We start from the raw sequence: 15,757 nt of genomic DNA on the forward strand, positions 1-15,757 counted from the left end.
TGTGGACTCGGTCGACGTGCAGCTCCCTGTTGTACTGCGCGCGGAACACCTTGCCGCACTCGCGGCACGGGAAGTCCCCCTGGTCGTGGCGCTGCTGGTGCATCAGGAACCTGGCGCGGTCCAGAGCCCTAGGGCTCAGCGGCGAGCGCTCACCTCTCTTCCTGTGGACTCGGTCGACGTGCAGCTCCCTGTTGTACTGCGCGCGGAACACCTTGCCGCACTCGCGGCACGGGAAGTCCCCCTGGTCGTGGCGTTGCTGGTGCATCAGGAACCTGGCGCGGTCCAGAGCCCTAGGGCTCAGCGGCGAGCGCTCACCTCTCTTCCTGTGGACTCGGTCGACGTGCAGCTCCCTGTTGTACTGCGCGCGGAACACCTTGCCGCACTCGCGGCACGGGAAGTCCCCCTGGTCGTGGCGCTGCTGGTGCATCAGGAACCTGGCGCGGTCCAGAGCCCTAGGGCTCAGCGGCGAGCGCTCACCTCTCTTCCTGTGGACTCGGTCGACGTGCAGCTCCCTGTTGTACTGCGCGCGGAACACCTTGCCGCACTCGCGGCACGGGAAGTCCCCCTGGTCGTGGCGTTGCTGGTGCATCAGGAACCTGGCGCGGTCCAGAGCCCTAGGGCTCAGCGGCGAGCGCTCACCTCTCTTCCTGTGGACTCGGTCGACGTGCAGCTCCCTGTTGTACTGCGCGCGGAACACCTTGCCGCACTCGCGGCACGGGAAGTCCCCCTGGTCGTGGCGTTGCTGGTGCATCAGGAACCTGGCGCGGTCCAGAGCCCTAGGGCTCAGCGGCGAGCGCTCACCTCTCTTCCTGTGGACTCGGTCGACGTGCAGCTCCCTGTTGTACTGCGCGCGGAACACCTTGCCGCACTCGCGGCACGGGAAGTCCCCCTGGTCGTGGCGTTGCTGGTGCATCAGGAACCTGGCGCGGTCCAGAGCCCTAGGGCTCAGCGGCGAGCGCTCACCTCTCTTCCTGTGGACTCGGTCGACGTGCAGCTCCCTGTTGTACTGCGCGCGGAACACCTTGCCGCACTCGCGGCACGGGAAGTCCCCCTGGTCGTGGCGCTGCTGGTGCATCAGGAACCTGGCGCGGTCCAGAGCCCTAGGGCTCAGCGGCGAGCGCTCACCTCTCTTCCTGTGGACTCGGTCGACGTGCAGCTCCCTGTTGTACTGCGCGCGGAACACCTTGCCGCACTCGCGGCACGGGAAGTCCCCCTGGTCGTGGCGCTGCTGGTGCATCAGGAACCTGGCGCGGTCCAGAGCCCTAGGGCTCAGCGGCGAGCGCTCACCTCTCTTCCTGTGGACTCGGTCGACGTGCAGCTCCCTGTTGTACTGCGCGCGGAACACCTTGCCGCACTCGCGGCACGGGAAGTCCCCCTGGTCGTGGCGTTGCTGGTGCATCAGGAACCTGGCGCGGTCCAGAGCCCTAGGGCTCAGCGGCGAGCGCTCACCTCTCTTCCTGTGGACTCGGTCGACGTGCAGCTCCCTGTTGTACTGCGCGCGGAACACCTTGCCGCACTCGCGGCACGGGAAGTCCCCCTGGTCGTGGCGTTGCTGGTGCATCAGGAACCTGGCGCGGTCCAGAGCCCTAGGGCTCAGCGGCGAGCGCTCACCTCTCTTCCTGTGGACTCGGTCGACGTGCAGCTCCCTGTTGTACTGCGCGCGGAACACCTTGCCGCACTCGCGGCACGGGAAGTCCCCCTGGTCGTGGCGTTGCTGGTGCATCAGGAACCTGGCGCGGTCCAGAGCCCTAGGGCTCAGCGGCGAGCGCTCACCTCTCTTCCTGTGGACTCGGTCGACGTGCAGCTCCCTGTTGTACTGCGCGCGGAACACCTTGCCGCACTCGCGGCACGGGAAGTCCCCCTGGTCGTGGCGCTGCTGGTGCATCAGGAACCTGGCGCGGTCCAGAGCCCTAGGGCTCAGCGGCGAGCGCTCACCTCTCTTCCTGTGGACTCGGTCGACGTGCAGCTCCCTGTTGTACTGCGCGCGGAACACCTTGCCGCACTCGCGGCACGGGAAGTCCCCCTGGTCGTGGCGCTGCTGGTGCATCAGGAACCTGGCGCGGTCCAGAGCCCTAGGGCTCAGCGGCGAGCGCTCACCTCTCTTCCTGTGGACTCGGTCGACGTGCAGCTCCCTGTTGTACTGCGCGCGGAACACCTTGCCGCACTCGCGGCACGGGAAGTCCCCCTGGTCGTGGCGCTGCTGGTGCATCAGGAACCTGGCGCGGTCCAGAGCCCTAGGGCTCAGCGGCGAGCGCTCACCTCTCTTCCTGTGGACTCGGTCGACGTGCAGCTCCCTGTTGTACTGCGCGCGGAACACCTTGCCGCACTCGCGGCACGGGAAGTCCCCCTGGTCGTGGCGTTGCTGGTGCATCAGGAACCTGGCGCGGTCCAGAGCCCTAGGGCTCAGCGGCGAGCGCTCACCTCTCTTCCTGTGGACTCGGTCGACGTGCAGCTCCCTGTTGTACTGCGCGCGGAACACCTTGCCGCACTCGCGGCACGGGAAGTCCCCCTGGTCGTGGCGCTGCTGGTGCATCAGGAACCTGGCGCGGTCCAGAGCCCTAGGGCTCAGCGGCGAGCGCTCACCTCTCTTCCTGTGGACTCGGTCGACGTGCAGCTCCCTGTTGTACTGCGCGCGGAACACCTTGCCGCACTCGCGGCACGGGAAGTCCCCCTGGTCGTGGCGCTGCTGGTGCATCAGGAACCTGGCGCGGTCCAGAGCCCTAGGGCTCAGCGGCGAGCGCTCACCTCTCTTCCTGTGGACTCGGTCGACGTGCAGCTCCCTGTTGTACTGCGCGCGGAACACCTTGCCGCACTCGCGGCACGGGAAGTCCCCCTGGTCGTGGCGCTGCTGGTGCATCAGGAACCTGGCGCGGTCCACAAAGCCCAGGCCGCACGTCTCACACATGAAGTTGCTACAATATAATAACAGACGGTTCACTTTTCATTAAGGATTCGGCGGACACCGCTGGCAATTTCAACTCGATGCGCATGCAATAATCAGCCAGTTATTGCTGTCTCTTTTTCGCTGAGGCAACGCGCACGGGACGCGAGTGAGCTCTTGGATTATCACACTTCACACTAATATTATAAAGGAGAAAGTTTGTTTGTTTGTGTGTGTGTGTGTGTGTGTACGTGCGTGCGTGTGTGCGTGCATGCGTGCGTGCGGGTGTGTGTGTGTGTGTGTGTGTGTTTCTGTCTGTCTGTCTGTCCGTGCGTGCGCGCGTGCGTACGTGCGTAAGTGTGTGCATGTTTGTTACTCCTTCACGCAAAAACTACTGGTCAGATTGGGCTGAAATTTAGAATGGAGATAGATTATACCCTGGATAAACACATAGGCTACTTTTTATCCCGGAAAATTAAAGAGTTCCCACGGGAATTTTAAAAAACCTACATCCACGCGAACGAAGTCGCGGGTATCAGCTAGTGTATTATAATCAAAGGGTGAGTTAGGTATGATAGAAATAAAAAACTGGCCAAGTGGGAGTCTGACTCGCGCACCGAGGGTTTTTTTATACTTGGGTATAACCGGTCCATTTTTGCATGCGCCTCGAGTTGAAATTGCGAGCGGTGTTCGCCGGAATCTTAATCTAACGGTAAACAATAAACAAACATGCACACACACACACAAACACACAAACTTTCATCCATCCATCCATCCATCAGCCTGTATGCGTCCACTGCTGGACATAGGCCTTTCCAAGAGCGCGCCACCAAACACGGTCCTCCGCCTTCCTCATCCACCCGCTCCCCGCCACCTTCTTCAGGTCATCGGTCCAACACACAAACTTTCGCCTTTATAATATTATTGTGATAATCAAAGGGTGAGTTAGGTATGATAGAAATAAAAAACTGGCCAAGTGGGAGTCTGACTCGCGCACCGAGGGTTTTTTTATACTTGGGTATAACCGGTCCATTTTTGCATGCGCCTCGAGTTGAAATTGCGAGCGGTGTTCGCCGGAATCTTAATCTAACGGTAAACCGTACTTTTGACGTATGACAGTTCACATAATATATAATATACATACAATAACATAACCAGAACGGTAGCAAAAACTTATATCTTATTATAATACCTTAACACAATCCAATGCCAATAACCATTTGCCTTATCTTGTATTTTTCAAACCCGCATTATAATAGCGTGCAAAACTCAGGTGAATACCCCTTCTACAATATGGCATTGAGTCCGAGTGACCTATTTACGGAACGTGTGCTGACCTCTAGCGTCTAGATGTTTTATTTACAACTAGAGGATGCCCGCGATTTCGTCCGCGTGGATTTAGATTTTTATAGATCCCGTGGGAACTGCTTGATTTTCTGGGATGAAAAGTTGCCTATTTCGATTACAGGGACAGAAGCTACTTCGGTACCATATTTCGTACAAATCAGTTAAGTGTATGGGTCTTAAGGAATCCCGCGGGAACTCTGTACCAAATTTCGTCAGAATAGGTTACACTGTTGGGCCGTGAAAAGGTAGCAGACAGACAGACAGACAGACAGACAGACAGACACACTTTCGCATTTATAATATTAAGTATAGATTTATTTGTGAACTTTTAAAAATACAGGATTTTTATTTAATGATTTCTTGATTTTTTTGTGATATCTCATCAGTAATCATCAGTACTATCACCTGTCTTTGTTAGCGTTCAGCAGGGCGATCGGCTAAAAATGTATCAATCATTAAAGGACAGCATCAATGTCAAAACATGGTATTTAGCCAATGGGATTGGCCAAAAACCATGTTTTGACATTGATGCTGTCCTTTAATGATTGATATATTTTTAGCCGATAGGCCCCCTGGTTGCACCCTGTAGAGTAAATATGGCGAGTGCGTTCTCAAAAATGCGCATTACCTATAGTGTTCGTTCATATGTTTGTTCAGCGCGTGGAAGTACGCGAACGCGGCGTCGCACAGCGCGCACTTGTACTCGTGTTGAGACAGACGAAAGGGCAGAAGCATCTCCCGGCTGCTGAAGTAGTACTTCTTGTTGTGCACACTCGTTATATGCTTCTTGAAATCCTCCAAGGAATCGATCTTTTCCGAACACAATCTGCAGTCTATCCGAGTCAGGTCCACTTTGAGCATGTTTTTGTGACCCGTAACTTTGAACTTCTTCGGATGGTGAGAGTCCAAGGTGTGGTCTCTGAGTAGTTGAGGGTCTGAGAAGTTCTCTCCGCAGTAGAAGCACAGGAGATGGCTGTGGCGGCACTTGAACGGGCAGACGTACGAGAACTCGACTATGGTGAGTGTGTTTGTCTCTGTTATGTACGATGGGTCTCTTTCCCGCATCCGCTGCTGCAATTTTGACATCGGTATCTCTGGAACATACTTATATCCCTGTCTTAAAGTGCAAGTGACGGGTCTGCTTGCGAAATTCAAATTTAATTTGCTTTTTCGCAATTTGTAAACTAATACGACAAAGTAGACTTATGGCATTCTAATTGCGCCAATGGCAGTATTTAAACAAAAATCTTTACTTGAAAGGGTCCAGTTTAAGAAATTAGTTATGGTATCGACTAATTTGTGAGTAACTCACGTCAAACTCATTATTTTAACTAATTTCTTAAACTGAACACTTTCAAGTAAAGATCTTTATGTAAACCTGGGAAGATGATACTGCCATTGGTGGAATTAAAATACCATAAACCTACTTTGTCTTATTAGTATACAAATCGCCTAAAACTAAATTAAATTTAAACTTCGCGGGCATACCTGTCGCTTGCACCTTAACCAATCTCCATAAAAAAAACCAGATACGAGTTACTTCGACTGCGATATCACCTGGTGTAAAGTGATGATGCAGTCTAAGATGGAAGCGGGCTAACATGGAACAGTAGCAGTTTTTAGGCTTCCGTACCTTAAAAGGAAAATCCTTAAGATCACTTTGTTGTCTGTCTGTCTGCCCATCTGTCGTTTCCGTCAAGAAACCTATAGGGTACTTCCCGTTGACCTAGAATCATGAAATTCGGCAGGTAGGCAGGTCTTATAGCACAAGTACAGGAATAAATCTGAAAACCACAAATTTGTGGTTACATCATTAAAAAAAATATTAAAATGTGTTTCAATTTTCAAAATAAGATAACTATACCAAGCGGGGTATTATATGAAAGGGCTTTACCTGTACATTCTAAAACAGATTTTTATTTATTTTGATGTATCGTGCAAAATGTTGGAAAAATACCCGAGTACGGAACCCTCGGTGCGCGAGTTTGACTCGCACACGACTAGTTTTACTTGTTTAAAATGTCAAAAAAGAACAATAAAAGCTTCACACTTGGGTTTCTAGTTTCTTTTATTATGCTCGCTCGACTTCATACATACATTACACGTGTAGAAACAAAAATTATTTTTTACTTTTTAGTGCTTGTGGTTTTTGAAGTCGGTTTTATTTTTCTTTTGAAATTTTTTTATTTCACGATTTTTAGTGGCCCCACTGTACTATAATATACGATGCCCAGTCAAAACCCTACTGTTTACTATTACACTGATCGCGAGCAATTTGCTCTTATCCATTAAGGAGTTCTGTTCTCCATCTCCGAAGATATTCATCAGATCTTCATAAATTTTTTTTTTTTTTTTTTTAATTTATTTAATCAAAAAAAAATTCACAAGAAACTATAATATTATCGCTCGCCAAACTGGTGTGGTGTTATATGGGACCAACTGCAAAGTATACCCTTTCAAACGAAAAAAAAATAATTTTGAAATCGGTCCAGGCGTCTTTGAGTAATCGGGGAACATACATAAAAAATTTAAAATAAAAATTAAAAAAAAGATTCCAACAAATTGAGAACCTCCTTTTTTTATTCACTAAAGGCAAGCGCTTGACCACAATCACACCTGATGGAAAGTGATGATGTGGTCTAAGATGGGACGCGTTTACTTAGAAGGTGCCTATTCACTCTTGTTTTAAAGATACCCGGATATCCTCTTTTTTGAAGTCGGTTAAAAATCACACGTTTAAATTTCATCAAATATGATTCGTGAAAAAATAAAGAACTCTACTAATAAGTCTAAAACAGTTTGGGATATTGTAAACACTGAAACTGGCAAGACTAAACGTATAAAAAAGGATCTAGTCTTGAAAATAGATGGCAGCTCAATTGAAAGTAAGGACGAAATAGCTAATATATTTGAGAAGTATTTTACTAATATACCTATAGAAACGACAGCTCACCTTCAATCCTCCCCTAAACAGGCTTTTGAGCTACTGCGTTCTAATGTTATTGCATGCCAAGATAATTTTGAATTTGAGCACATAGATGCTACTACCTTAGTTAAAACGTTTAAATCATTGAATATCAAAAAAACGCAAGATATATCAGGTATGTCAGTGTACGTTTTAAGTTCTGTGATACAGGTTTTGGCCCCGCATCTAACAATATTATTTAATAAATGCGTTGACGAAGGTAGATTTCCGGATTGGATGAAGATTAGTCGTTTAGTACCGTTATTTAAATCCGGTGATTATGAGGATCCGTCATGCTTTAGACCAGTGTCTGTCTTGCCAGTGCTCAGTAAGGTGTTTGAAAAGATTATGCTGAATCAGATGCTTCTATATTTTAACACCAATAATATTCTACACAGGCAACAATTTGGATTCACTAAAGGCAAATCCACTACTGATGCTGGAATTGCTTTAATTAAGCATATATTCGAGGCATGGGAGAGGTCACAAGATGCAATTGGTGTCTTTTGTGATCTCTCCAAAGCATTTGATTGTGTTGATCATCAGATTCTCTTGCGTAAACTCCAGTTCTATGGAATCAAAAATAAAGCCCGTGACCTAGTACAATCATATCTTCTCAATAGATTGCAAAAGGTAGATATAGGTGGTGTCAAATCGGAGGGATCCTTGGTTAAAATGGGGGTTCCACAGGGTTCTATTTTGGGCCCATTTTTGTTCTTGGTGTATGTTAATGATTTACCTCATATGGTTCAGAACATTTCAGATATAGTATTGTTTGCTGATGATACTTCGCTTATTTTTAAAGTAAAAAGACAGCTCACTAACATGGAAGAAGTAAACATTGCTCTGTCCCGGGTCTTAAACTGGTTCACAGCGAACAATCTGCTGTTAAACTCCAAAAAAACTAAATGCATTAAATTTACCCTTCCTAATGTCCGGCAGATAGACACTGACATTTTTTTAGGCCATGACAAGTTAAAGTTAGTGGAAGATACAGTGTTTCTTGGCATAGGTATCGACTGTAAGCTTCAATGGGGAAGTCATATCCGTAAACTATCAAAAAAATTGAGTTCTGCTGCTTATGCTATACGAAAAATTAGACAGCTGACTGATGTGTCCACAGCTAAAATTGTTTATTTTAGTTACTTCCATAGTCTAATGGCATATGGTATCTTGTTGTGGGGCCGAGCTGCCGATATTAAAACCATATTCCTATTACAAAAACGAGCAGTTCGCGCCATTTACAACTTAAGTCCACGTGAATCGCTAAGAGAAATATTTAAAGAGAGCAATATATTGACAGTAGCGAGTCAATATATATATGAAAATATTATGTATGTTCGTAAAAATATAGGAAATCTTAGAACTAATTATGAACGGCATAATATTAACACACGATATAAAAATAAATTGGAAATCCAGAGGTTTCGACTAAAAAAAGTAAGCGAGTCGTTTTTGGGCAGCGGTGTTCGCTATTACAATAAAATTCCGTTCGAAGTTCAAAGTTTACCAGAAGGGAGGTTTAAACGGTACATTAAAAAAAACCTGTGCAAGAAAGGTTATTACAATTTAAACGATTATATATCGGATAAGAACGCTTGGACAGCTCCTCTAACACAATGAAGTACCTAATGTTACATCTCATCATTATTGATAATAATATTGTTAATTATGTTATATGTTAATTTTATAGCTATTGACATTGTATTCGTACTGAAATTTATTTACCTAGCTTAAAATTGTACAATTAATTTATATTTTATGTTTTATGATTGAATTATTTTATTTATGACGTTCAAAAAGTGTACATTTGTACCTACTTTGAATAAAACATTTGAATTTGAATTTTGAATTTGAATTTGAATTTAATTTACTTACTTGGCCTTTCAATAGTTCGCTTTGGGATGCTACTGAAATCCACCCTGGGTTTCCTTTGAGGCTTCTCTGACACCAGGACTTGAAGAGGTACGTCTTCGTTGGAGGACTCATATGCTGTTGCATCCTCCAGGAGCTTAGTTTCATCTATACATATAATAAAATTGTAGAAAAGTGGTGTCTGTACAATGGAAATATATAAAAAAAAAGTAGCAGGGGATATCGATGCCGAACCCGAAATTGTAATTAATTTTTTTTTTGTCTGTTTGTCTGTGTGTTTGTGCACGCTAATATCAGAAACGGCTTATTCGATTTAGATACGGTTTTCACTAATATATTATAGTAAGCTTCACTTAACATTTAGTGTTTATTTCATGTCAATCGGTTCATAAATAAAAAAGTTATGACAATTTAAAGAATCACGGCGAACATTTTTAACGTACAGAGTATATGCTGCCCGAAAAGTCACTATTCCACGCGAACGAAGTCGCGGGCACAGCTAGTCTAATAATAAAGAATAACATATTTTTTATTGAAAAATTTAAGCCCCCCCCCCCCCCCCCCCCCCCCCCCGACACAAAACCTGTAATAACTTTCGAAAGGCTGAACCGATTTTCTTAGATTATAGCTCAGAACACTCTCTAACTAAATTAAAATCGGTTCATTTGTTTAGCAGCTACGATGCCACAGACAGATACACAAACACACAGATACACACGTCAAACTTATAACACCCCTCTTGCGGTGCTAGCCTATCACACCTTCTTTTTTTTAATTTATTTATTCACAATAATTTTATTACGCCACACCTACAGAAGATCTACGTCGCCCGTCGGCCTTTACTCACAGCTCCCGTGCTCCGCGAGCGCGTCCCGGTCCGGTTCCGGCTCCTCCGCCGGTTCCATTTTCACTTCCACTTCTATTTTTGAATCACTTTCTTCTACCTTTGCATCAGTCTCTATTAAAAAAAAAAAAACGGGAAAATATTTAACTACAGTCCGACAAGGCTCTTTTGGCACTTGAGTGAGGGCGCAGTTGTAGCTTTATGTTGGCATGGTGGCGGCTTTAGTTCCGATTTTGGCCACGCGCCGTAAGGCCCTTGTCGGACTGTATATTCGACCCTCTAAAAATAATGATCCATACTTAATATTATAAATGCGAAAGTGTGTCTGTCTGTCTGCTCAACACGGCCCAACAGTTTAACGGATTCTGACGAAATTTGGTACAGAGTTAGCTTATATCCTGGGGACGGACATAGGCTACTTTTTATCACGGAAAATCAAAGAGTTCCCACGGGATTCCTAAAGACCCATCCGCTTAACCGATTTGTATGAAAGGTACTGAGGTAGCTTGCGTCCATGCAATTGAATAGGCAACTTTTTATCCCGGAAAATAAAATAGTTCCCACGGGATCTTTAAAAACCTAAATCTACGCGGACGAAGTCGCGGGCATCTTCTAGTCTATTATAAATGAGTACTTTTAAAAATAACTGATGTATTTTTTGATGTTTGAATGACGTGCCCGGCCATTTGTCTGGCCAAAATCTTAGGTTAGGTTAGAACATAAATATATCCAGAGTGCCCGTGTGCTGCTGGTCCGTTTTGGAGACATCCGAGGGGAAGAGCAGTATTCGGGAGAGTGCCGGTAACATCGCTAACAATTTCTCTTCGGGGATATTGTTGGCTACGGCTAATGACCTGGCGGGGGGAGCTTTCTCCGCGTGTCGTGCGCCTTTAGACGCGTAGTGAGAGAACTTTGCGAGTGGGTCCGCGTTGGATGTTGTGTTGCTGTACATTACTTGATTTTCCTACTTCTTTAGTCGTAAGAGAGCGGGCGGGTCGCACGATGCATGTAGAACCATAGAGATTTTTCTAGGTGAGAGAGCTGTATACAGATGATGATAGCGAGAGAACCAACCTTGGCCGTCAGCGCACAGCCGCGCCTGCAGGAAGGCCGCCTCGCACTGCAGCACCTGCAGCTTGAAGGCGAGCGCGTCGCGCAGGCGCTGCACGCACGTGGCGCACACCAGCCTCTCAGACAGCTTGCCATCCAAGTGAGAAAGCTGAAACAGAAAAAAATCACATATACACACACATTTATTTTTTATTTATTTATTTAGTAATAGACTTAATTTAAAGAGAAACATTTTTCACCAGTTGTTATAGACCAAAGCACTAGATAAAAAACAGACTGGTGTTTGGAATTTTGCAGCCCAAATAGACCGTAGTCTGTGCTAGGGCTGACAAAAAAGAAAAAAAGATTAATTTATTTTATGATTTTACGATTAAAATAATAAAAAAAAAAAAAGAGTTAAGCCTATATTTCCATTTTTTACAAACAAAAGAATAAAAAAAAAAAAATTTTTTTGTGCAACAGTGTTTATATAATAATATTTCAAAAAATATATAAAGATAGGATAGGATAAAGTTTAGATTGAGTTTCAACAGATCTTGTCATAAAGGCATTTAAAACTTTCAAAACCGGATTCTAGCAAAAATTTCTTTATATAGATTTTTAGTTTTCTCTTTAAGGAATTACGCTGAGCATATATACACATTTGAAAAGTATGGCTACTAATGAAAGTATACAGTAAGTCCTTTTTGTACATTATTTAATTATCATAAAAACTAACATTATTAAATACTAGCCGATGCCCGCGACTTCGCCCGCGTGGATTTAGGTTTTTCGAAATCCCGTGGGAACTCTTTGATTTTCCGGGATAAAGAGTAGCCTATGTGCTAATCCCGGATATTATCTATCTCCATTCCAAATTTCAGCCAAATCCGTCCAGTGGTTTTTGCGTGAAGGAGTAACAAACATTAACATACACACACAGACATACAAACTTTCACTTTTTTTAATATTAGTGTGATATTGTGATAGATATATAAATATAATAATAATATAAATAATAGATCAAATGGCTCTTTTCTGCAATACAAAACTAGTTTGGATATCAGTACCTCCTGGTTGTACCCATATAATTCAATACTCATTACTTATGTGATGAATATGGCAGAATATAATTTTATTAATATGCATGAGAATAGTAGAGAGAATAGCCATCTACAAATGTGACCCAAGTGTTCTAGTTTAAAGTCTTCATTTTAGATATGTATAGCACTACTTCTTTTTAACCCCCGACCCAAAAAGAGGGGTGTTATAAGTTTGACGTGTGTATCTGTGGCATTGTAGCCCCTAAACTAATAAACCGATTTTCATTTAGTTTTTTTATTTGAAAGGTGGCTTGATCAAGAGTGTTCTTAGCTATAATACAAGAAAATTGGTCCAGCCGTTTGAAAGTTATCAGATCTTTTCTAGTTACTCTAACCTTCACTTGTCGGGGGTGTTATTAATTTTTAATTTACACTTGTTTAGATACTTAATTTTCATTGGTATCAGATGAAAATCTGATGAATGGTTAGGCAACTTCGAAAATAAACATTTAAACAGACACTTTAATTAACAGCCAAACAATTTTTAGGGTTCCATACCTCAAAAGGAAAAACGGAACCCTTATAGCATCACTTTGTCTGTCTGTCTGTCCGTCCGTCTGTAGTGTCTGTCAAGAAAACCTTTAGGGTACTTCTTGTTGACCTACAATCATGAAATTTGGCAGGTAGATAGGTCTTATAGCACAAGTAAAGGAATAATTCCGAAAACAGTGAATTTGTGGTTACATCTTTTCAAAAAAATTAAATATGTTTTAACTTTCAAAGAAAGATAACTATACCAAGTGGGGTATATGAAGGGGCTTTACTTTTACATTCTAAAACAGAGTTCTATTTATATATATGCATAATAGTTTTTGATTTATCGTGCAAAATGTCGGAAAAAATACCCGAGTACGGAATCCTCGGTGCGCGAGTCTGACTCGCACTTGGCCGGTTTTTTTTCGCATCCATTTGAGTCTCTCCCAAGACACAAATGGTTGGATAAAATTGTTTATTCAGAAGTCGACGATTTAAGACTTGAGAAGAAGTACCTATAAGCTACCAAGTACCTAACAGATTAACTACCTAACTACCTATTTCACAAAGTTTTTGCACTAAACACTTGGGCCAAAACAAAATGCCTTTCCAAGTGAATAGTCAGTTCATCAGCACCAGCCTGGGAGCTACTTACCAAGAGACCATAACAATCCATTATCATATCCGAATAGATTTCCAGCTGGCCCAAACTCTCGTATTCCACATTCAAAACACGGCATTTTTTTAACATACCACAACACCGGCAAAGACCTGGGTCGAAGACCGGGCCTTTTCCTTTTTTTACGTTCATTTTTATTAATTAAACAAGACTAACTGAAACTCCTACTTATCTTTATTTTAGTCCTCGAATACTAAAATTAAAAATTAAAATCCGCAGCTTAAATTGTGGTATAGTATGACCATAGTATGACACATTCGTAGTCTGTGGTATGACAGCTACAACACCAACACAGATTATGACAGCTGTCAGCTACAACACAGATTAGGTATTACAATTATTATAGTTACAATGTCACGACTCACGATCGCAATCACTATTGGCGACTTTGTCTGTGGTGGCGTTTGTTGGCGCGCGTGTTATGACTTTTTGGAGTGTTTTTTTGTTAGAAGTGGCCGGTTTTAGTGTCCCGCTGGTGTTTATTGGTGGTGGAACTGACCGAGGAACTGACTGAGAAGCGCTCTAAAGGGGCGCCGCGTGTATGTCGGCGGGCGCCAGCACAGACGAAGTCCATACTTATACATATAGTTTTCCTAACTTGTAAATAACTACACACTTGACATTGGCTAATCAGTGTAAAGCCAGACTAGAGAAGAAAAAAAAGAATCTTTTTTTTTTTTTTTCTTCTTTAAATCTGGCTTTACTCTGATTAGCCAATGTCAAGTTTGTGATATTTTCAAGTTATTGAATTTATACAAGTATGGACTCCGTCTGCGCCGGCGCCCGCCGACATACGCGCGGCGCGCCCCTTTAGAGCGCTTCCCAGTCAGTTCCACCAGCAAAAAACACCAACTAACACAAAAACCAGCCACTCTTAATAAAAAAAAAAACACTCCAAACAAGCACAGCACGCGCGCCAGCAAACGCCATCGCAGACGAAGTCCAAAAAAAAAAAAAAAATCACTATTGGCTTGGCTACTTCAATGCATTGATCGGATTCGTGGTCTGTGGCATTGATGATGCATTGCATAGAGTAGGATATTGATACAACTAGAATTGCATAAATTAAACCAATAACAACAATAATTGTGTGATAGTTATTGATGCGGGTTTCGGAATCCAGATACAGAAATAACAAAACAAAGGGTTCTTCAGTCTTCTGCTTATTCAAAATGGCGAATTCAGTGAATTGAGATTGAGGCTTGAGACTTTGTAATATTGTGACCTTAGTGTACACTGCTGCTGTCAGTACAAAATTTGTCCTACAAAAATACTACCTACAATTAATTGCGCCTTTTAGGGAAAATGGCAATGCGGTGCTGTGTGCCCTTCTGCAAAACCACGGCGGAGGTCGTCTCCGAATCCGAGGAGATTACATTTCACGAGTGAGTCTTTCATTATAACCTTTAGAGAGGTCACTGACTGAGCCACCTTATAGCCTTGCCTCCCGCCAACCCAGGCGGATCGGAGCACAGGTCAATACTGCGCGTCCACAAACCGAGCGAGTCTGTATCCAACTCTAGAGCTTCCCTCCAGGCAGAACTATTTGCGTTTTGTTTAACTAAGAGTCCCGTTACGGAAGCTCCGTGTCAAAGTACAGGATGTAATTTCCAGGTTCCCCAGAGATGTGCATCTCCGTGCTGCTTGGCTCAGAGCCCTCGGCAAACAAGACACTCTCCTGCCAGAGCCTGCTGTGGTCTGCTCGCAGCATTTTCTGAAAGATGACATTTATGAAACAGAAAGTGGCTCAAGGCGGATTCGTACTGGCGCTGTCCCCTCACCAGTGCTGGTAACTCCTTTATAACGCTCCAAGCTTTTATTTTAAGCTCCAATGCATATTATGTATATAGACCCTTTCAAAAGCTAACCCTAATACATATGGTTTACATTTCAAATTCATTATGGAAGGTGGAAATGATTAGGATAGAAATAGAATGAAATATTCTGTTATTTAAAAACCTTCTAAAATTACTTTTGAATTGTCAAATGCATCTTCCACTTACACTATTTTATACAAGTATGTATAGTTACAACACTTTGCACAGGTCTGCATGATATGCCTGGACACTCGCAGCAAGCTGTTTCTGATGAGTAAATACCAGTTGGAAGAAGCATATGAACATTTAGTGGGACATCCTGTAAGTTGTATATTTATATCATTGATAAGGCAGTGTGCAGTCTAAGAGCGGTGTCAACTGCTGGAGCAGTCGAGCAGTGCACGGCCGCTCTAAGTTGGAACTGTCTATGAATTAGTTGTGTTTGTTGCAGTTGTGTGGTCAAGGAAAGCTCAAACAAACGCTTTGTGTGCAATGTGCCCAGAGACTGGTGAACTTTAGCGCATTCAGAGACAAGAGCTTGAGAGCGCGCTCCCTGATGATGGAGCTACTTGACAGACATGAAGTGGTGAGGAATGCTTGATGCACTTTATTGTGATATGTAACAGAATGTAAGGGTGCCACCTGTGTCATTGGAGCGTAGTGTTACAATGTGAGCATTCGTCTAGTCAGTGCGCGTCACATGTTTAGCAGACGCCGTAACG

General features: G+C 44.2%; 1 protein-coding gene across 3 annotated transcripts in view; it reads right to left on the minus strand.

Annotated features, from left to right (window-relative positions):
• The window catches only part of LOC123878470 (zinc finger protein 260-like), a 31,278-nt gene that overhangs the window by 2,941 nt on the left and 12,580 nt on the right, over positions 1 to 15,757 (minus strand). For 2 of the 3 annotated variants that reach the window (XM_045925641.1, XM_045925640.1), the window contains exons 1-6: positions 13,195 to 13,465; positions 10,987 to 11,131; positions 9,916 to 10,026; positions 9,072 to 9,215; positions 4,857 to 5,322; positions 2,746 to 2,912 (exon numbers count right to left, since the gene is read on the minus strand). In XM_045925641.1, coding sequence (XP_045781597.1) covers positions 2,746 to 2,912; positions 4,857 to 5,322; positions 9,072 to 9,215; positions 9,916 to 10,026; positions 10,987 to 11,131; positions 13,195 to 13,350 — 1,189 coding nt within the window. In that variant the 5' untranslated portion in view covers positions 13,351 to 13,465. Of the gene's footprint in view, positions 1 to 2,745; positions 2,913 to 4,856; positions 5,323 to 9,071; positions 9,216 to 9,915; positions 10,027 to 10,986; positions 11,132 to 13,194; positions 13,466 to 15,223; positions 15,228 to 15,757 lie in introns of those variants that run through there. The other variant, XM_045925642.1, reaches the window with a different exon arrangement.

The sequence above is a fragment of the Maniola jurtina genome, chromosome 26 (genome assembly GCF_905333055.1).
Source record: "Maniola jurtina chromosome 26, ilManJurt1.1, whole genome shotgun sequence".
In the NCBI taxonomy this organism is placed as follows: domain Eukaryota; kingdom Metazoa; phylum Arthropoda; class Insecta; order Lepidoptera; family Nymphalidae; genus Maniola; species Maniola jurtina.